Source organism: Toxotes jaculatrix, chromosome 20, assembly GCF_017976425.1.
Source record: "Toxotes jaculatrix isolate fToxJac2 chromosome 20, fToxJac2.pri, whole genome shotgun sequence".
NCBI lineage: Eukaryota > Metazoa > Chordata > Actinopteri > Toxotidae > Toxotes > Toxotes jaculatrix.
The window spans coordinates 9,040,782-9,063,867 of NC_054413.1; the positions used below are offsets into that span (position 1 = coordinate 9,040,782).

Genomic DNA, 23,086 nt, shown 5'->3' on the forward strand with positions numbered 1-23,086 from the left:
GATATTTCAATGAGGAGGTAATTGAACATTTTGTGGAAAAAATCATATCATTATTCGAATGAGAGTGTTTCTATACTTTTTGAAATATGTCTAAAATAAAATGTTGATATTACTGAAACAAATTGATGTATATATTTTTCTGTGTATTTATTTATTTATTCATTATATTCATTTATTTATTCTATTATTATTATTAATTCTATTATTATTATTTTATATGAGAGTGTTTCCCCTATATGTGGTTCAATATCTGTATGTTATTGAAATTTAAAAAAATATGAATAAATCCCAAAATACACACAAAGAAATGGAACAACGTCGCCCCCTTGTGGTCACAAGGGGAATCTTCCTACATTGAACTATGACCCGGAAGGAATGTAGTGTGTTTTTCTGTTTCGCACGTGGGGAGTGAACAGCACTTACCAACATGGCTGCGTGCAGTGTGGAAGAGCTGTTGGCGAAAGCCGAGCAAGACGAGGCAGAAAAACTGAGAAGCATCTCCGTCATCAAAGAGCTGGACCTGGAGTTTGACGTCGGTAACCTGCTGGCGTGCGACAAAAACCGCACCGAGTCCCGGGACTTCAGGGGTCAGAAGAAAGAGGACTTCCTTCGGTCTTTAGCTCGTGACAACACACAGCTCCTCATCAACGAGCTCTGGAAACAGCCCACGGAGAGGGTCGAGGAGGCGATAGTGGCCAAATTACCGGACCCGACGACCCCGCTGCCCAGAGAGAAGCCGCCTCCGAAGCCCAGACCTCCGACGAAATGGGAGCAGTTCGCCAAACTGAAGGGCATACAGAAGAAGAAGAAGACCAACTTGGTCTGGGATGAAACTGCGAAGGAGTGGAGGAGACGCTGGGGCTACAAGAGGGCCAACGACGACACCAAGGAGTGGCTGATTGAGGTGCCGGAGACCGCAGACCCAAATGAGGACCAGTTCGCCAAACGCGTCAAAGCTAAGAAGGAGAGAGTGGCCAAGAACGAACTCAACAGGCTGAAGAACATCGCCAGGGCGCAGAAGGTCAAAGTACCAGGTGTGGGACTGACCCCGAAAGCCCAGCAGTCCAAAGACGAGCTGGCCAAAGCCGTGAGCGTGGCCAGAACCTCCACGGCATCCGTGGGGAGGTTTCAGGACCGGCTGCCTAAAGAGAAACCACCAAAGAACACGGGCAAGAAGAGGAAGTTTGAGCCCCTCATCGGTGACTTTTCTAACGAGAAGCAGAAGCAGCTGGAGCTTCTGAAAATCATGGACAGCAAGAAGCCCAAGTTGGACATCACCAAAGCCGTCAATAAACAGATGAGAGAGGAGGACAGGGAGGAGGCCGCAGCTAAATACAGGAAGGGAGCAGGGAAGAAAGGACGCAAAGGCAGCATGTCAGGAAAGGGCAAAGGGAAAGGTGGGAAAGGAAAAGGAGGTAAAGCAGGAGGAGGTGGAGGGAAGAAGAGATCTAAACCCGGGAAGCACTGAGGACTCTCACCTCCCGTGTCCTTCTACATCTGCTTGTGCCTTGGCATCTGGACTGGACATTCACGATGCAAAATGAAATGACTGTTTGATTCACCTGTGAATGATGGGTGTGATGCTGTGACTGTCCAGGGTTTTTGTGGCTTTTCCCACTTTGTGTAAATGAGTTTTAGTGTAAATTGGTCCCAGTATGTGTAATATTAATGTAAAACACTCTGATAAATACACGTAATTAAAATCAGGCGATTGTGTTTCCTTTCCCGTTTAGGTGAATGCAAAAAAACAACAAACAAACAACAAAACCTCTTTTCCTGTTAGGAAGACTAATAGCATATTGTTGCTTATTGTGTCCTTATGCATGCGATTACACAACTGACAGAAAATGAATTAACTACTGATGAGTGTAACAGAACTTCAATACAACATTTTAACAATAAGCAAAAGAAAATAAATTCACTGAAGTTGCTGTGACATACTTAGTGAGTATTATGTTGCAGTGATTCTCAGAGAAAGGTTCAGAAACATGCTGAGTATTGTTTATATGAAACAACTGTCTCATGTTACATGTTTTCATCATCACCCAACCCTGCTGTAAAAGATCTTTACATTTGTATTTCCGATAATCGGGTTGCCTAAATTGAACAACAATACCGAACAGGTGACACAGGCACGTCAGCAACAGGTTAAAATGTAAAATCTGTGCAAATATTCAATGTAAACATGGGGTGAGCAATATATTTTGGTTGTATCGCACATGTTTTCTTAATAACTGCCCTAAATTGCCTCAACAGATAAACGCTTGAACTCTGAGCTGCTCAGTTCTCGTGCATTTTCTTCTTAGAAGTAAACATCGGATCGGTTTTCTAAGCGGCTTAGCTGTGGTTTTCGGTTATGTAAAGGCTTTGGGTTGGCCTTGGTGTCTAGACTGGAGGCATCGTGCTGAATTAGGAGCAGTGAGAAGTGTAACAGGTAACTCACAAAGCAAGAATTTGCACCTTTAGTACTTTTGTGCACATCCTAAATCCATGAAAGGCTTTTAATAACATGTTTAATGACACTGATCAGCATATTGCTCGGTAACTGAAGGTGTTTCGGTCCTTATTGGTTTATAATTTCATGTTCTGTCTGTTTGGAGAGAGAGTTGTCTTAGAGCCAGAGGAGGTGCAGGCCAGTCGAGTGTTTTGCTACTGACGCCACAGATAATGAGGTTAACTAGTAGTCTCATCCATTTACAGGTGTTTCCTCTTTCAGACCATACACAAACACACTTCTCCTCGTACAGTTCTCACCAAGCTAATCCACGGCCCCCCTGACAGGATTTCGACCTTATTTCCTGTTAACACAGTTTGCAACTGATTAGGAAAACAAAATGCACATTTTTTTTCCTATGTAGATTTGTTACAGAAAATAAAGTTAAGTTAATAAAGTCGTTATGCATGTATTGCAGCCTTTTAAAGTGGATTTAATGCCATTTTAAATCATTGCTGCAGGTTTGCAGTGCTCAGATATGATTATCTGGCTGAGTGATCTCTCACGTTATTGATGGATGCTTTTTAATCGCTGACACAAGCTTCACAGCCAAGCTCCATCGCACCGGAGCGGGAGAGGGGAGGTGGTGGTGGCGGGGAGGGGAGGGGTTTCAATCACCATCTGTTGAGCAATTCGCCACCCTGTCCCAAGCCCATTCATCTTTGTCCCTGCTCACCCAGGCCACTGGAAAATGGGGCACCGTCAATAACCCTTAATCAATCAAGCACCGTTGATGAGGTAAAATTATGAATTCCCATCCACGTCAGGCGGGCGGTGGCAGTGGCCTCCAAACTGATCTCGAATGTGACCAGATGGTGCAAGAACAATAGGCACTGGCATGAAGATGAGGTGGTCAAGCATGATCTCTAGGACGAAGTCCCCCTTTTTTTTTTTTTCAATCACAGAACTAAAGAATGTTGAAAATACATGTCTGGTGATATTTGACCTTGAAAACTAAGAAAAAAAACATAACCATTAGTATTTAATAATCATACAATTTCAAGCCATAAGCTTTGATTTTATTTGTCCCCACTCTTGTGCTGATCATGCTTGTGTGTGTTGTACCCTAGGAGGGATGTGTTGTTGCTTGTGTCCAGCTCCAGTCAGTGCTGCAGTGGATTAGTCAGCTACATTTATTTAAAGGTAGTGCAGAGAGAGAGAGAGAGCGCCGGAGCCTCAGTCAGTGTGCAAGTTTCAGATCTTCAAGATGCAGCGCATCTACATGCACAGCAATGAGCACTTTGAAGTCTTCACTACTGTCCTTGCTCCACAAGGTGAGTGGAATCATATCTGCAGTGAGGTGTGGCTTAGCATGACATTATTTACATCGTTAGTGAGAGAAAGATGGCATATCAGCATGAGGTGATTCATAAATGATGGGGTCAATCTTTGTTTCCTCTCCTTGGGGAGTGCTAATTTTCTGCAGGGCATGGCTGCGTTGATGCATACTCAAATGTACATTTTGCAATGACCACTTTGCTGATTCATCTCCACTTTCAATGGTTAACAGGGAGGTATCGATACAGAGCAGAAGCTGAAAAGGCAAGTTAACCATTTTTCTTCATGTAAAAATCCATCAAATATTCATGAATAGAAAGCTGGGAAATCTTTGACATTTCCTAAGTGTCACATATACCCCAGACTGATGGATATGAGTATGACATTGATGTTATATAAAGTCAATCAATTTCCTGTCGCTCCATTATGCGTTTCATTTCTCTAATTCCTCTGGCAAACATGCACCATATTTAGGTGGAACAGATAATGAAGAGTAAACCCAGATTTAGGGTTCCTATTTCACTGCACAGCAGTTAATCTCCGAGTCTTGACACATAATCCTCTCCATTCACTGAGTGTGACCTGTAGACGGCAAAGACAACTTGGACACTGACAACAACTTTTAACATTACTACAAAAAAAAAACAGCTCAACAAAACATTCCTGATCTAAATTTAGTATGAAGATCTAAAAGAAAATGTATCTTGTGATTTGAAATACACAATTCAGAGTAAAACAAGCCGTTACTCTCCCTCTGTCCATTAGATGGTGGTGGTGCACAGATACAGGCCCCACTGGCCAGATGAGCTGGAGCTGTCTCTAGGTGACGTCATCCTGGTGCTGTCCAAACATGAGGAGGAGAGGTGGTTTGGGCGGCTGCAGGACGGCCAGCAGGGCTACTTCCCCGCCTCCTGTGTGATGGAGCTGAGCCAGGTTGGTTTGCTGCCTGAATGTGCTCAGCAATGCAGCATGACTGGACTGAGCTGTTGCTGCTGCTGCTTAGTGTCTGAGGGCAGATTGTACTTTATATTCTGTCCTGTTCTATTCCTCCGCAACAGCGTAGGCTTTAAGCATCTTATTATGATTGTACATGAAAACATTATTTTAAGTAATCTTGATTATTTCATTTGAGACATTTCTGTTTTGTTTTGGGGTTTTTTTTTTTGTTTATTTAAAGGGACACATCACCGATTTTACATATCATAGTGATGTAGTTCTCAGCTTTTCAAAACAGTTTCCCACAATTTCTAACAAAAAGCCTGCCTCAGAAAGTGGAGGTGTGGGCAGGGAGGCCTTTCTGAAAGTCACTGTTGAGTTGCATCATGGGAAATGTAGGATCCAGTTGTTTTTTTTTTGGAGCTTGACCAGTATTAGAGATTAAAAGTCAGGATATCTTTGCTGATTTGATTTTGAGCCTTTTTGTTTTTATTCTTGCAGCTCAGATGACTTACCAAGCTACTCATTTAACTAATTTTGAGACAGTTATTTTAAGATTTCTGTGTTTCACAAATGTCTAAAGAAAGAAAGAAATAAAAGTAAAAATAAAACCAAAGGAGTCTGAGCTGTCTACTTTGATTTAAGGTGAAATTAAAAAAAAAAAAAATACTAGAACAGAAAGAGGACAATATCAGAGGCAGGGTGCAGGTTATTTCAGGACATCAACAAAACAGTTTTCACTCAAACACACTTTGTTTCCCCTCTCAGCCGAATCTTCCTCCCAAAGGCCTGCGAAGGAGTTTATCTCTGAGAGCCTCAGTACTGGACAACAACGATTCAGGTGTACGCAGCAGATATGGAAAGTAAGTGTAAACTCACCCAGCAGCCACACTAACAAAGACACACATCCCCCTCAAAAAGTACACACATACACACACACACACCCAGCACCCAGCAGCTGTTCGCCACATCCCCCCATCCCCAAGTCTCATCTCACTGCTCTCCGCCCAGCGCACATGAACAGGTGGCCCCTCTCGTCCCTCATTAGTTGACAAAGCACACTGATTACTAAACCCCCAAACACACACATACATACAGACGTGCACACACACACATACACTAGTCAATCCCCTCTCACTGCGATGCATCTCATTAAGCCTAAAGAGGAGCGGGAGGGAAAGGAAAGACTGATGTTTTTCATCTAAAAAGAATCTTTTAGCTACTATAGCTTCAGATACTGTATCCCTGTTGCAGTTTGTGTGAGTGAAGGGGGCATACATATTACATACACAGCCTGCCACTAAACTTTGCTTACCCACACACATACAGACACACACTACACAGAGCCCTCTGTACAGCTCCGTGCTTGTCTTGTCTTCTAGCGGTGGAATTTGGGTCATGAGGAATAAACAGGGCCTTTGTGTTTGTTATTTCCTCTTTGTCCCCCAGTGGACACATTCTGCAGGCACTCAGGAGGGGGAGCAGAGGAGGAGAAGGAGGGGGAGGAGGAGGAGGAGGAATGGCGCTGGATGGGGGCCAGGGTGCAGGCGAGGGCCCCTTCCTGGTGCGCAGGCCCCAGATCCCTCTGCCTCAGCCTGTGGCCTCCCAACCTCAGACACACAGATCCCCGGGCCTGCTCCACAGGATTTTATCCAAGTGCCGGAAAAAGAGTGAATGCCAGGGAGCCACCAACGGGGCCTTCGAGGGTGACTAAGAGGCCCTCCTCTTTGTCCTGGGCGGCTGAGCTGAGTTCACTGTGGTGGGGCTGCTGCGGGGGGTTGTGGGGGTGAGCGGAGAAGCTCCTGAAATACTGAAGACAGATCTTGAATATCCTGATTTGAGAAAGTACTTGTTTCCATATCAGCTATTCTCGACTTGGCTGCACTTTGGTAAACAAGAGGTTGAATACACCCCGATGTAAATGTACACACACACACACACACACACACACACACACCAATTAATGACGTCACAGGAGGTGTTTTGCCAATTACATCTGGTAGAAGGCGCCTGCTGTGACATCACAGATGGGGAGGGTGTGACCAAAAGTGCAACCAGCCTGAAAGTTTGAATGTACACGGAGCTGAGCAGCTGCTGTTTCCTGCCCTGTTTCTCAGCATTGTCAGATGGAATGCCAGGTATATGCTTTGGAAAATATATAATCATCCATCACTGCAGTAATAAGGGAAGTAACTGAACAGGTAGTGGCAATGAGTGAAGCAATGAGTGACGCATCATTCATCAAATTTATCCTTTTTCTACAACTGTGATGCTGTTACCTGTGAGAAACGTTATTTAAGTTGTCTGTTTCATCATTTGAGTGTCTTTACATCTGCTGTATATATGTATGTATAAATGTGGCTGCATAATATTCAAGTTATTATTATTATGGTTATAAAACCATAGCAAACCTGCACCGGCTAACTTTTTTTTTTTTTTATTTCAGTGGAAACATGCCTCAGTATATTACCTCATACTTCAACTCCTGTTCATTTTCCTTTGACCACTCTGGGCCTCCCTCCTTTTTAACAGTGCCGGGGAGAGAACTCTCTCAAGCGAAAGGAAGTGTGATTGAGGCCTGCTGAAAGCCTCGCCAAAGGACCAGGGATTGTGCCGGTTGCCCCGGCAACACCAAAGCAGCTCTCAGAAGTCACACGTAGTCTTCTTCTGCGGTGCCTCCCAGCATGCCCCCGTAGCAGGGTCTCTATAGGGTGGGCTGTAGATTACCTCCTCACACAGGACACAAACACCAAACCTAATCCTAACCTTGGCCTTGACCTCCGTGGGGAAACACACTCCTCCTTCCTCCCCCACCGTTTGATACAATCCTTTGTGATAAAGGCTGTAGGAGGCAGTCACTCTGGGGCCAGTGTTTGGGAGGCATGTCTTGCACAGGGAAGGATGTAAATGTTACCAAAGAAAAAAAAAAAAAAAAAGGACAGCTCCACTAGTCCCCTGAGCAAACTCTGATTCATGAGGAGAATATCTGAGAGGGCTTTCCACTGCCGTTACTGTTACGGCTTATCTCAAGCTTGTGACTCTACTTCAACAGGAATTACTGAGAATATCTTGTATAAACCAGATTACAGATTTTAACAAGGCTTCCTTAATGAGATACACTGAGCAATATGTGCATAAATAGGAGGTGTATGGAAGGAGAAATATCAATTATCTGACAGCTGCAGGCTTCTCATTTCACCTGGGATTAGAACTCACTCATAAATGCTTGATAGTGATTTCCTCAAATTCAGATAAGGCCACATACCAGTGTTTCAAAACATAGCAAGTCCTCAGTCAATTTGGAGCCTGACTTACCTCACACAGCTCTGACACACACAAGTGGAAACAGTGACCTATTTAGGGCGGAAAGGCCAGGGTCCAATTTTAAAAAACACACACACACACACACACACACACACACACACACACACACACACACACACACACACACACACACCCACCCACACACGCGAGCGCGCGCACAATCCCAGGGCTGCGGACTCTCCCGCCTAAAAGTGTCCTATCCCTGCTGTTTTGTGCTGGGTGTCTTCGGGGGAATGGGGGGGAAGGAGAGGGGTAGGAGGGGTAACAGGGTGCCTGCCAGATGACTGCTCTGTCAGCCCTATAATGGGCTGCCATCTGCTGTCTAGCATACACAAAGGCAAACCAAACAGTGTGTGTATATGTGTGTGTGTGTGTGTGTGTGTGAGAGAGTTTGTACGCTTGCTTATGGGTGCGTGCTCAGAGGAAGAAGGCAGGGAAGATTTGGATGGACGCCTGCAGGCTGTTTCATGTCTTCAGTGTACAAGGTAGACACAAATATGAAAACACACACACACACACACACACACACACAACTCAAGAAGTCCATTACTAATAATAGTTAACCCAGTGACAAGATACAGAGGGACAGGAGCTGCACTGGATAATAAAATTGGAGTGGTAAACACTATGGCATGTCAAGTTTTACAGTATATTCAAATTAAAAAAGATGGAAAATACAACACACTAAATAATTCTCACAGTAACAGGTTTGTAAATCTAATGAGTCTGTGTACAACAGGTATCTGTCTACATGTCAGTAAGTCACTACAATGTGAGGATGGCTTCCTTGAAATACACGCATGAAGCATAAGGTGGAAAGGCTGCCGCCAATAACCAATTAAGAGGCAAAAGGTCCCTGACATCTTAGTGCGGGTCACGCAAGAACAAAAGACCCTCTAGTATAAGAATGAGAGAGAAGGGAGGACAGATTGATTAAGTGGACATGGCGTGCATGCGGCGCCCGTGTGTTTATGTGCACATTGTTTGTGTGCGTGTGCACTGCTGCTCCTTCAGCATAAGGCAAGTCATCGCGTTCTTTGCCTCCCTCCATTTGGGGGGCAATCGAGTGAATGGGCCTGTAAAACCAACAGCCCCGAGGACAAAGGAGCCCAGGGGCATTAAGTCATGGGTGAGTGGGCCCCTTTAGGGCGAGCAGCTGACCCTGTGGAGAGGCCTCTTGTTCTGATGGAGGGGGCTCGTGTCCCTAGACCCCAGGCCAAGTTGACAGGATCCCAACATATACATATACGCATGACAGGGGGAACCAGCTTAAACCACTCTATCAGTCGTCGAGCCCAGAGTTCAACAATTCACCTGCCTGGCTGTCAACTCCACCTGGGGAAAAGTGACATAATACAATTAAAGGCAGAGGATTTCCATTTCTATTTTCCCAAAGAAAACGGCTTTCAGGGAATTAGTTATTGGCAAGAACTCAAGAGGTTGTTATGCCTGCTGTGAGCATGTCAGTAAAACTAAAGAATCATCAGAAATCTTTATTAACATGGAAACGCCATGTAATATACACTAATTTGTACTGGGGCACATGGCAGGGGAAGAAGACACGGGGAAAATTATTCCACAGGAAAATCCGAATACCATGGAAGTCATGCAACAAATGCATTTATTTTTCCAAATTAAGTACATGGTTACAAAGACAGTTGGCAGGATTTCTATGGTACCTTGGTTATGATTTCAACTGTAAAATTCTACAAAATATAGCGCGAGTGTTACATCTGTGATTCACCTTGTAAATGAAAGCAAAGTCCAGCATCTTGTGTATTGCTCATGCATAACTACAGTAGTATATGACAGACGCTACTATCCTGTCTATGTACTTAATTCCCTCAAAACCTATGATGTTACATGGCCAAGTGTTGTTTACGTACAAACATATTAACTTGGACTCAACAAATGGAATGTACAAACACAAGTCAAACCAACAAACAGGACATGTAACACAAATATATACAGATTAGACACATCTTGGACAACCAGATTAAAATACAAATGTCTCATGTGGACGTTTTGTTTTAGAGTTGTGTACTGTAAACTCCTGATCTTTCCACTTGATCTCCCTGACAAGATTCCCTTCTTATTCTCACTCAAATGCTTAACGCAGGATAATCCAGATTATAACTAATACTGGATCCATCGATACAAAGAATACCATTTATAGCTGTAGTGTTACTTAACTGGATTATAGAAAGTTTGTTTCAGGATGGTTAAAAATGAAATGAAACAGTCTGTTAACTTTGGAAGCACAGCGCAGTTGTACAGTTCTTCAGAATAACACCCAAATTCATGTGTATTTACACGAAAGTTCATAATGAGCGAGCAGGCAGGGATTTTTGGGTCTTGCTCAAGGGTACGGTACGGTTGTTTACACACTAGCTGCTGCAGTGATCAAATTTAGATTTCGCTGTAATAGGATGGTCTGTGTTGGATCTTTTTTGCCCACAGCCATCTGTCTAAAAATATTTTAAGCAAGCCTTTTATGTAGTGTATTTAAACACACTTGGTGCCATCTCTGCAGCAGAACAGGAGAAACAGAACGTGTTAAAGTCAAGCAGCATGATCTTAATGTCAGCATTCGTTATAAAATGGTGAGACATCCATTTAACGCACACACATACATACACACACACACACAAAAAAATAAAAAAGGACGAGAGCTACATCATCAGAATGAACAAACAAACATTTAAAATGATGAGTAAAAAGTGCAATTTGTCTATGATTAGAGGTCGGAGATGGAGTCCTGCTACCTAATAGTGAAGAGCACATTCGAATCAAAGGAAGAAAAATGTCCTATCTATATGTTACAAGATGACAGATTCAACTACACAATGATTACTTTCTAGATCTTGCCTGTTCAGGAAAAGAAATCAACATGAAATTAGTGGCAGTGCATGTTCTTCTAACTTGGAGTCATGAAACTGAATGGTAGCCCAATCCTGATTTTGAAGAAGACAATAAAATTTTTCAATAATTTCTCTTAAAAGTTTTTTTTTTTGTTTTTTTTTAGAAATAAATAAATTAGTAGACATTAAATAAATAAAACCTACAGCCTTCACATAAAAAGTAAATCCTTCTCGACCAAATGCTTGTTGTAGAACACTGATGATATGAAAACTGGTCAGCACCGGCAGTGACACACTGAAACGTCTGACCAAAGTAATGGTGACCATTCATTTTCGTATTATAGAGAGAACTGTTTTTTTTGTGGTTTTTTTTATAGAGCAAGTGAGGGTTTTTAGGCTGTTTTGTCAGCAAAGTTAAACTTCTTTAAAAAAAAAAACAAACTCATGGTATCCGATTTATATTAATATCTAAGCTTTAGAGCTGTCAGATAATAAATAAAACAAACAGAAATAAACATAAAGGTACCCTTCCGTTCTTGAGGTTCTTACGCATGTACATTGCAATGAAATACATTCAACCGATGTCTCGACGGACACTATGGCCTTGGAAAGGAAACATTGTGTTGTTAAAAAAAAAAAAAAAAAAAAAGATACCATCACAAGTGCTATCCAGTTTGCCCTTAAAAACACTGCTCCTTTCTCAGCAGCAAAATCAACTCAGTAGTGCAATACTGACAGCGTCCTATTTCCATCCTCGAAAAACTTCACATCAACATGGATAAGCATTCAGCAATGTAACACTGCTGTTCCAAAAACAAAAAACAAAAAACCCACGCACCTTCATTTTTGTGACTCTACTTGAAAAAGCAATGGTTAACATTATATTCTAAGCTGTATGTGTCTGTTCAAAACCCATGGTGTGATTTTAAAAATACATGGGTGTCGATAAAAAGCTACAAATGCAGCTCGTACGTGGTTTTTATGTGATAACAGCAATGGGGCAGTTTAGCAAAACAAGCTGGAGGAGATACACAGTGAGTAGCGTTATGTCATAAAATGTCTTTCTTGTTATTTAAACAATATATTAACAATATAAAACTCAGAAGCAGCCACTGCTAGTAATAAACACTATTTCTACAGCCTACTGTATGTGCGGGTTGTTTCAACGTTACTGACTAGTGCAGAAAACAAAATCTAGCCGTTTTCATATCTGTACAAAACTGCTCATGTAGCCAGGTTGTGTGTGTTCGAAAAGGGAGTACAGGCCAAAACTATACACCACAAAGCACTTGGGCAGTCATCTAGAAACGTGTTAAAAACAATCCCAGCAGCCATGTTTTTTTTTTTTTTGTGTGGACGTCCTTGGCAGTGCATTTCTGCGTCAAAAGAAAAATAAAATAATTTGTCTTCACTGGATTGTCTCTTACAGGATTCAGTGGAGGTTTTAGTTGTTGGATGGGCGGAGTAGTGTTGCCTGTCAGGTGGGGGGGGGGGGCTTTAAAGCACAAGGGCCCTTGAGGTAGAGCCAGACGACGGGTAAGGGTTCAGATACTGGCGGGCCTGCTCTGTCATAATCAGCTGGTCTGCTGTCTTCCCATAAACCACTGCTTCCCAATCACTCACCTGCAGAGAAAATGATCATCTGTTACATGAGATTATCCTGTATCTATAATTCCCACCATTTTTTCCTCTAATGTATGGTACATTGGCAGACTAAGTATAATCATAAGATCTCTGCTATTCCATAAATGACCTGCAGATATGTTGATTTTATGGATAGCTTGAAAGTAACTGACTTCAACCCTTACATTTCAGTTTAAAGAATTTTTTTTTTTTTACATACCTGTACAGTTGCGTGTTTTGTTGCTTTGTGGGAAATGGGGAGCTTCTTCACCCTCGGGCTAGTGAAGCGATGGGGATGTACAGGGACCAGCGAGGGCTCCTCCCTACCATTAGTCAAAGGGCGGCTGCACTCCTCTTGTTCGGGGATCGGGGTTATCAGAGAGGAGCCGGTCAGCAGACTTTCGTCTGGCACCTGAAATATGACAGTGAATTTTATTTTCATATTGCTATCATATTTTAACTAAAATATGATAGCAATTTAAATGTATTGTTACACTTAGAGACTATTCCAAATGCTGAATTCACATGGGCATGCATGCTCAACCAAGTCAGTGTTCTAGATTTGTAAATTTGGAGTTCCCCTGGAAACCACCTCTGACTGCTGCTAGCCACAGAGAGGTTACGTGCCCTACTCAAGCTCACATCAGTAAGAGCTACATGGTTAGTTTTCTCATCTAGCTACGGATTCTGAATCAGTGATTCTGAACAAGTGTCCTTGAAGTGACTTGCTTGTGCATTGTTGAGTTGTTCTTGGAAGAGAGGGGTGTTGAGGCAGTCTTCCTCCCAAGGGTCTAGCACAAGGGACTTGCGCACTTTCCTAGCTGGACCATCCATCTGAAATTAAAGGACCAAGATACAAACAGTGAATCCTCTTTTTCCCCACCAAGGGTACACTACAATTTTATTCTAGTACAACGATTCATTTCTGTACTTGTATGTATTTGACCAAGTATTGAGTAAGTATAGCATCATTAATGATTAGCATTAATAATAAAGAAATGGCAAAAGGTCTGCGTACTACACATACATTATATTTCCATGTTCTGTAGTCTGGCTGAATGTCTGCTTTGTTGAAGATGTCTGATCCAGTCTCCTGCTTCAGAACTTCTCGAATGTCCTCTTCTAGAAAAGCCAAAGGCTGCGGCTGAAAACCACAGACAGACACATAAATATAACCACAACAGCAGGGAGCTATATACTGTAAATATAAGAAAGTTATCATAAATCCAGGCACACGGGTAAGCGTAGACAGCCACATTCAAGATTTTACCTCCATTTTCAGGGGCCCGTGCATTTTCTCCTGGGCAGCCAAAGCATTTTTGAAAGGAGTCGGCGTCCTCGGGGTTGGAATCATTACAGTTTTACGAAATTTGGGGGTCCGCGGACTAGAAAGTTGACAGAGCATCAAGATGAAAGATTCTTATAGGAAATCCCCACAAAGCAGAGTAAGCCTCTGGCTTTTAAAGCCAGCTCTCTATATTTACTTACCCATCATTCTCTTTCTGGTGCTTAGGTGTGGTTTCTTTGTGGAGCGGCGTGTAGAGGAGACACCTTTGGCCACACACGGGAGTTGAGGTGAGGGCAGGGTTATCCAGATTCAGATGCTCCGCCCCTGATATATTGCAGATCTGCGGAAACAAGCACACAAGGAATGTCAGTCACATGGCCAGTGCAACCAAAAAGACAGCTGAGGTGGGGGATTATGGTGTGTGTGTGTGAAGAAAGAAAAACAGGTTTCATTTACTCGTGATGGGGTAAATGGCAGTGACTTTGTGGGCGTTTTCTTGGGAGAATTTGAGATATTTTCCATGAAGGAGGAGCAGGTCCTGTCGCACAACGGAGACGATTCCTCCCTTTCTCTTCTCCTCTTCCTCCCGTGGGATGCCTGGGAGGGTTTGGAAGAACTGATGGGAGTCAGGGAGGTGACACTGCCCAGACCAAATGGAGCACAGCTCTTGTCTCGGCCTGAAATGGCTGTCGAAGTGTTGACTGTGTAGCCCATTGAATTATCAATCGTCCTCTCTTGTAGCAGACTGGTGAAGCCTGCCTGATTGTGCCTGGGTGGTGTCGCCGTTTCTGACAGGTCGAAACTGGCCACGTCGCTCCATGCAACAGGGTCCTGCAGAGCAAAACACATCTACAGTAGATCTTTAATACATTCATGAGTATTTTCAACACGTTCATACTGAGATATATATATGTTCTCTGTTGTGCGCTTTCTGTTGCTTACAGAGTCAATGAGCTCCATGGTTTCTGCAAACTCTGGTATAGTCTGCAGGGTGGAGAGCACAGTGCTGGCCTCCACAGCCAGGAATTTGCTGGGAGAGACAGGAAGCTGTGCTGGAGGACCCGGGGGAATTTCAGGGCCCTTCCAGGGCGTTCTCTCTGACTGCTCCTCCAGGCTGCTGCTACTTGTGGTTAATGCGTCATCTGACACACTTTCTGACCAGGCTGAGTATTGCTCCAAGCTCTGAGGGACATGAGGGAGAGAATACTGGTGTAAGATCTGAGGTCAGACGCGGTTTGGTGGCTGATTTGATATAAAACTGCCAGATGTTGTGTAAAATTACTGTCAGCTGGAAATGTTTTGAAATGATCTGTGACCAGGGAGAAAGTGTAGAAAACACTGGTGATACTACAACACAACAAGCCAATCTTCACCACTAATTCTTAGAATATGAAGTCAATGGCTGTGAAGAAAGGGGTACTAAATGAATGCAGTGAATGAAATGTGAAGATAATGTCAGAGGGGACAGAAAGGAAACAGGAGACGGTGAGAGTGCTTGGGTCAGAACCAAACTGTTGGCTGAGTGTGGGCATGGGGACTAGACGGGATGAGGGAGCAGGGTTGCGTTGGGAACGATGGTAATAGGGGGTGTAGGTGGCTACCAAGCACAGCTTCAGGCCAGTCTGGATGAGTAGCAAGATGGGGAAGGTAGTTACTATAGCAACACTACAGCAAATCAGGCTACAGGCACGCATACATGTGCGCCATTCTTGTTTACAAATGTATACACTGTAAAAAGTCTATCGCTGAGTCAATTAGACGTGAGTCTTAACGTCATCTTTTTCTTAAAGCAAGGTAAATTCAGCTGAGGCGATGGAATTTGGGAATTTTCTAGAATCAAATGTGAATATAGTTTTTTTTAAGCAAATCAGATAAAGGCTTAAAATTAACATCTGGTTCAAGAAAATTTGTAAGATTATCTCACTTTAATTTGATTTTAAGACTCAATTTAGTAACATTGAATATTAAAAATGACCCTTTTTACAGTGTATGTAAGCTACAGAAACAGGCGCAGCTATGCTGACTAAGTATGCTAACACACATTCAGAGTGTGTTCTTACACATGGACCTCTGCACTGCACTTGTCGCTGGACTTCATTCTCTGCTGACATAAGCAGCAGCTCAAGCTCCTTAATTCTTTGCTCTCTGTCAGGATCATCCAGGCAGGATGGCTGGAATAAACAAATGTCAGGGAGGAGAGGTCAAGAGGACAGGAGGAAAGGAAAGAGTTAAGAAAACCAGACAAAAAACTGATTTATACATAAAATATTTAAGGGTGCATTTGAGATTTTACCCCCTTATGTCTGTTATTGAATGTTAGATGAAAATAACGGGACATTCAAGTACTTGACTTGAAGTCCAGAGTTAGCAATCACAAAGATATCTACAGAAAGTCCAGAAAATAAAGAATATGACAAGTTTTCCCCACCGGCATGCAAAGAAATACACAAAGACTCACCGGTATGAAGCCTGAATTTTCGGGAAGACTGTCCATCATGTGTCCAGTGTGAGGATCATATGAATATCCTCCCATCTAAAACACAGAGAATCACACTCAGGTTAAACTCACAGAGGACAAAAATGAAACAGATTAAAACACCACATAGTGTGAAGTGTAAAGCTGAAAGTGGACCTGATTGGGTCCAGGTATCGACAGAGGACTGTGATCACAGTTCTGGGGCTCTGCTGGAGCTGGGGGACACAGCCTGTGGTGGCGTCTCTTCGCTCCAGTATGAGAGGAAGTCAAAGTCTTGCAGTCTTCTTGCAGGTAGCCCTCATGCTCCACCTTCCTCCTCATGGTGGAGTTCCAGTGGTTCTTGATGGAGTTGTCCGTCCTGTTGGTGAGAAGATCAGCATTTTGTACCAAATAACCTCTTTCAACACTTAAACTGGATGTAGAGACGTGCAATGAATGTGTGAGGTTATATTACCGCCCAGGAAGGAGCTTGGAGATCTCTGCCCAGCGGTTGCCCAGACGTTTGTGGGCTTCGTAAATGATTCGATCCTCTTCCTGAGTCCATGAGGACTTTTTCACCTCTGGGTTGAGGTGATTGTGCCACCGTTCACGACACTGCTTTCCAATCCTCCCCTGGAGGTGCTTTGCGATCACTGACCAGCGCTTGGGGCCATACTTGTGTACCAGGTCAATAACCTGTATAAACATCACCAAAGGAGAGATATTTAGTAGACAGAAAAATTATAATCCATACACTGCTGCATATTCTGATGGTGTTCTCTGTCATTGTTTATTTTATTAAAGGGTAGACTGTAATTGAATTCATTCAAAGCACAGGCTTGTATAGAGAGGGAAATCTCATCTTTCTACTTTTCCTATTTGTGGCAGCAGCTCCAGTGTTAAGAAAGCTTTGACTGCGGCAGCAGAGTTTGTTTGGCTCTTTCTGTTCCAGCTGAAAAAATGTTGTGATGTCATTGTTGGCAGCCCCAGCTTATAATTGATAGCTCTGTGTGTTTCTGTTATAATGCCAAGATTTCAGAGGAATGAGACACCATTCTTGACATTCTTGAAGAATAGTGATCCATTTAAGGAATGCATTGCTCATCTTGGAGCTGGGGACGACATTAGAGCTTCACTCTGTACAAAGAAGGGCTTGGCTCTAAACTAGCGACTTGGAAAGCCTGTGTTTTATTGGGGATGATGTAGCGGAGCATTAACTTTGCAAAAAAGAAAAAAAAAACGTTTTTGGCGGGAGGTAAACTTGCGCATGTGCACAGCCCTGCTGGTCTGAAGGCAAAAGATACATTGCATATTGTGGCATTTGTGCTTGTATTGTATTGTGTTCTTTCACTTAGACTAAGCTCGTGACACTCCCCACAGCTTCCTTCTGTCTCACCTATCATTTACCTATTCTGTCACCCCTCTTTCTGTCCAGAACAGGAACTCCCATCTCCTCTTACCTTTTGATCCTCCTCTTTTGTCCAAGGTCCTTTCACCAGCTCTGGGTTGAGCACCTTCTGCCAGCGGTGCTGACACTGGCCATCTGTCCTCCCCTGTGACAGACACACAAGGAGCAACACCTCATTACACCACACAACTACTTCACAGTTTTAACTACTCCAGACAGCTGTAAATACATCTGCCTCTCCAGTCACTCCACCCATGACTTACCACTACCGATGAAAACATCCTATTAAGGAACAAAATGAATTATGGGACTACTAAGTGGTTTTGGTGGCTATAAACTGCTAGACTGGAAAGGGATGGACCGGCATGAAGCAACAAGATACTACTTTTAACTATCACAATGCAGACACATTACACTGTATACTCACTGGAAAAAAGTTGGCTATTAATTTCCAGGACTCAGTTCCATACTGCTCGACAAGTCTTTTCAGCTTTTCGTCCTTTAATGGAGAGGTGGGAAAGAGAGAGAGAAAAAGAGAGTGAAGGCACTTCAGGATCCGTCTTGAGGAACTTCCTTTATTTAAATTAACATTTTGTCCATTTTCAATGTATTATTGAAAACAGCAGGAATCATTAAGTTTTACCTCTGAGGTACGAAGCTCATAAACATATTCTCATTTGTGAGAGGATAGAATACAAATCTCCTGCAGCGTTAGATCTCTATTTCAGACACTCAAGTAACACCCTAAACTCATATGAGTGCAGACCTCACCTGTGCCTCTGATAAACTTACCTCATCGCGGGACCACTTTACTTTGCACAGTGTCTTTTTGTCCTTGCTCTTCTCTTTACTCTCTGGGTCTGTAGAGTGCAGCTCTTCATCCTCATCATTGCTAAAAATACACAGGACCAATGTGGAGAGAATAAAAGTAGAGCAGATTTTATTAACAGAGCCAAAATTTCTTTCTAGGGTCAATGACTCCACACAGGCATAGTGATATGAATATTGCATGCACTGTGTTGGTAAGGTACAGATATGTTATTTGTCAGTGCCTAATGCATTCTGAATACACACCGTACCTAGATTAGACATTAAAATCTATGCTTGTGCAACTGCATACATGCAAAGCTCAGTGACATGTCCTGTCACTGAACAAGCTCTCAGGCTAAAGGAGAAAGCTTGGGAAAGGCACAGACTCAGCTTTAGCTAGACTTTTCAAATTAATTTGTCACTTTAACCAGGCTGGCTTCTTCTTTGCAATAATGCAAACTTCAAAGAAATGTGCAGAAAGATGAAGCTACTGAAGACTAATCACTGTGATATATATTAGAACCAGGAAACTTCATTTGACAAGCTTGTATGAAAGTGAGAAGAACATCAGCGCACACTGTGTGCATCTAAGTAGAGGCTGGGTACTATGCTTTCAGTGTCACAGCCAAAAAAAAGCAATACAAGGAAATAGAGTAAAAGGAAAAACAAAAAGGCTTTCAGTCATTTTGGCCAGTTTAAAAGTGACTCAAGCAACATGTTAATAGTAAGATGAAAACAGCGTATAAGTACAGAGAAAGACATAACGTATTCATGTATGACTATATACAAGAACTCAAAATTCCTCTCTACTGACACAAGAAGTTGGCAGGTAGCACTGGATGTCTGTGTTCCCGTTAAACTTGCTGCTGGGCAACATTTTTTTTGTTGTACTGAAGCAGACTTTAATAAATAGAGCAGAAATTACGTTTGCTATCCCCAAGAGCGATTACAATACAGCAAATCACACACACGAGGGGAAAACACTGCTTTCCTCAGGTCTCGTATCTGGCCCTGGATGAAAGCTTGTCTTCAGTGTGGAAACTTGAACATGGCAATTCAATTTTGGCGTGGCACGATTCCCTCACTAGAGCAAAGAGAAGTGGGGAAAGGAGTCTGGACCGTAGGCTGAACAGGAAGGAGAGGCATGAAGGGGCTGAAGGAAAGGGGCGATCCCACATCAACAGGCTCTTTCACCTCCAGAGGTGTGTGAGTGTGTGTGTGTGCGTCATTTAGATGGAGGAGGTGCACCGGGGTGTGGTCAGAGGAATGGCAAAGTCCTAACGGTCCAGTTATTCAAAAAGTTTCAAAAAACAGGCAGACTTATATAACCTCTTCGCATCTTGTTTAACATGTCATTTACCCACTTTAATGTAATAAGATAATGAAATCAAAGCATTTCCAAAAGTTGTAAAAGATCCAATTGTGATATCACCTAAATATCTCAGTTGGAGTAAAAAAAAAAAAAAGAAAGACCCCAATGTACCAAGCATTCACTCTGTTTCCTGCATTAGTAGTATTTCATCATCAGTCATGAACAGTTAAGAGGATATTGTAAGATACAGGATGTGCAGGACAAACCCTGAGCTGTTGTAATTGCAAAAGAAAAGAGCCACCCATCTATTTCCAGATGTGAACACAAGGAGGGGTATGTGGTGGGGATGAGACATAAACAGTTCAGGTGAATGATCAATATCTTCAGTAAATCTTCAACTAACAGTTATTTTAATTTCTGGATTGATCTGTTGATTTTTTAAAAATAAATTTAAAAATATCAGACAATATTGAACAATGGCCATCATAATTTCCCACAGCCCAAGGTTACATTTTCAGATTTCTTGCTTAGTCTGACTAACAGTTCAAACCATGTTCAGTTTATAACAATAAAAATCAGGAAAATAGCAGCACATTTAATAAGGTGGAACCAGCAAATGTTTGGCATTTTTGCTTGATGAACGGTTCAACAGATGAATCGATTATAATTATAACACTTGACAGCGCTTGATTACAAATACCCTTAGTATTATGCATCTAGTGGTTACTGAATGTAAACAATCAACATAACATATCAAGTATAATCACAAACACATCTGTTTTCTCAGGTACTTTTTGACTTTGGGTTTCCTGAAAAACAAGGAAGAGCTTTGGGAACTCTTAGGTACTTTTCCTCACTGGCTTTTTTTTTTTTTTCTTGTGGCAGAAGCACAGTGTTCCAAAAGGAGCAAATGTTAAAAGATGAAATTGAAAAACCACTGCACACATCTTATTTTATCTAGCTTTTAATCTGTGCTTTGTTCTTTTATTCTGAGAAGACGTCATATGAGCTGTAGAAAAGTTTTATTTGTTGAAACTTATCTGACTCGACCGTTCACCTTCAAGTAATGTTTCCAAGGATGCTGCTGTTACATAACTACTGTTTGACAATGGGCTGCGCGCCTCTCATTCATAGCAAAATATTATTCAGTTTATAACTGTATAGTTACAACAACATTTAGAAAACATCGGTGTAGCCCATACTCAAAGCACGTTTTGGGATACAAAAGCAATTATTTTACACTTTATATTTTCCATACTTTTCAGGCTACTAGAAGTAGAGAAGGTACGTTGCAAACCATCTATTTTTATGCATCAATATAAATGTCTTCATTAACTGCAGTTCATAAATCTCATAGATGCACCTCCTTACAGTATAACTGTGCAGGTGCATATGCAGAGTACGTTATACTGTCAGAGATGTAACTTCATGCAGTGTGAATGCGCACTCTGTATTGGCAGCACAATGATCCCAAACCACCTGACTGTTATATTTTACTAGAGGTGCACAGAAGCACTGTCTACTGTGATAAACAGATGGCTAGCGCAGCGGTTAATGAAACAGCACGGTACTATTATTGCTGGCACCCACCTGCGCGATTTCACGTTGTCCATGACAGTCAGTAGGATGATTGAACCTTTTCAAAGACGAACCTGTGTTTGGCAGCTCACTGAAACCCCACATTAACACACGTGTATCCATAGAAGTTGCTGTCAGTCATTGCTGGTTTCTTCTGAGACGCGGCAGTATCCAGCTAGCATTATTTGGCTAGCCAGCGAGCTAACTTATTGTCCAGTCCATAACATTACGGTCTCGCGGTAAAAGCCTCGTTCATTGTCGATAACATTTTTCCAAAGGAAGGCGTCGCTGTGTCTCTTCTAGTAGTTCTTTCTTAAAAGGAAGTTCGCAACATAGAAAGCTGATATTACGCTGGAGAGACTAACACTCAACTCCTATTGCTCTCTATCCGAGCTGTTTCGACCTTACTTCTCTGCACTTCTATCTGGCGTTATGATTTTTGTCCATCCCGCCGATTCTCGCGCCCAGCCCTCTGCGCAGGCGGCCTCGCTTCTGATTGGCCAGAAACTGGACCTGTGAAAAGAGTAATCAGTAGTCGAAACTGGTAGGTCAAAAAGATTAAGAGACATGCGCGTGTGATTGGTTAGAAGTTGGAGGGGGTTTAGTTTCATTGGTTGAAAATTGGAGGAGGCGGGCGTTAAGTTAGACAACTGCACTGTCACCTTCTGCAGCAGAATAGATCTTTTCATCAAGGCGGTGGTGGCTCAATGTGGGGTGCGGGGACTTTCAGGGGCCCTTGAGGGGGTTTCAGGGGGTTCCCAGACCCTCAATTTCACTGGAGGCAAGCGCGATGAATCTAAGCTCCATTTTGGTCCCCTAATCCACTGTGCTGAAACATTATTTTGTGTTAATATTTAACACATTCGCAGAAGCAGCTAGACCTACTGAACATGGAATATAGCCTATTTTTTGTGCTAGTCTATATTGGAGTGCATTGTGGATGAATGATATCATTTTATGTTGTTGCATTTCTCAATGCCAGTACCTTTGCATTTAAATTACATCATTGTGGTGCCTTCTACGGAATACAAACAATTAGGATGATTCAGTATAATAATAATAACTGCATAATATAAGAGAAGATTTGATACTCGAAATACATGCAAAGGTTCTAGAGAATACAGAGCATTCAACCTCTTGCATATCCCACAGTTGTATTCTGCTGACACCTTCTGGACAAAACGTTGTGACCAACAATGTTTATATGTTTCATGCATTTAAAGCCAATATTTACCACTGAAAATGTGTTTTTTTTCATACGTGGTTAATTTATCACAGTATCTCTGGTTCTTATTTGCCTGCACACAGTCAGCTCTTAGCAGGTAGGTTACAAAAGCTTTGTTTAAGGGGTAAGTGGTGCAATGCGTCAGTATGTCATTATGACCAACCAAACAATACTTGTTACTTTTCGTTAATCAAGATTATAAAGTAGTTTATAATTTCGATCTATTATCCCACACGTGTAATTGATTCACTGATAATTAATAATGCATAATTACTGTATCATAATTCTGACTTAGTCATAATTGTAATATTATATCTAACATCCCTAGTTCTTCGACTGACTATTCCTTTCTTTTTCTGGCGGTTGTGCGCCATAAATTCTCACTGTCTGTCCATGTAAAATTAGGATGTTGATGATTTTTGGATATTAGGCATGTCCTGCCTTTCCACCTGTAGGTGCCACTGTTTAACAGTTTGACTTCTCAATGCTGTCAT

General features: G+C 42.3%; 3 protein-coding genes across 3 annotated transcripts; 2 read left to right on the forward strand and 1 right to left on the reverse strand.

Annotated features, from left to right (window-relative positions):
* Positions 1-404: 404 nt before the first annotated feature.
* rrs1 (ribosome biogenesis regulator 1 homolog) lies at positions 405-2,275 on the forward strand. The gene has a single exon (XM_041066260.1). It carries the CDS (start codon positions 428-430, stop codon positions 1,466-1,468), a length of 1,041 nt encoding a protein of 346 aa, XP_040922194.1. The 5' UTR covers positions 405-427; the 3' UTR covers positions 1,469-2,275.
* Positions 2,276-3,701: 1,426 nt separating this feature from the next.
* On the forward strand, positions 3,702-6,422 carry LOC121200771 (caskin-2-like). The gene is made up of 5 exons (XM_041066261.1): positions 3,702-3,768; positions 4,005-4,036; positions 4,538-4,705; positions 5,477-5,571; positions 6,158-6,422. The coding sequence occupies exons 1-5, from the start codon at positions 3,702-3,704 to the stop codon at positions 6,420-6,422; spliced, it is 627 nt and encodes a 208-aa protein (XP_040922195.1).
* A 3,261-nt stretch (positions 6,423-9,683) lies between these two features.
* On the reverse strand, positions 9,684-21,402 carry mybl1 (v-myb avian myeloblastosis viral oncogene homolog-like 1). Its single transcript, XM_041066313.1, has 15 exons — positions 21,380-21,402; positions 18,460-18,559; positions 18,095-18,166; positions 17,720-17,812; positions 16,735-16,955; positions 16,437-16,638; positions 16,263-16,337; positions 14,747-14,986; positions 14,261-14,653; positions 14,005-14,144; positions 13,787-13,901; positions 13,544-13,660; positions 13,246-13,350; positions 12,737-12,928; positions 9,684-12,516 (listed from the first exon to the last, which is right to left on the reverse strand). The coding sequence occupies exons 1-15, from the start codon at positions 21,400-21,402 to the stop codon at positions 12,391-12,393; spliced, it is 2,214 nt and encodes a 737-aa protein (XP_040922247.1). The 3' UTR covers positions 9,684-12,390.
* Between the last annotated feature and the right edge of the window lie 1,684 nt (positions 21,403-23,086).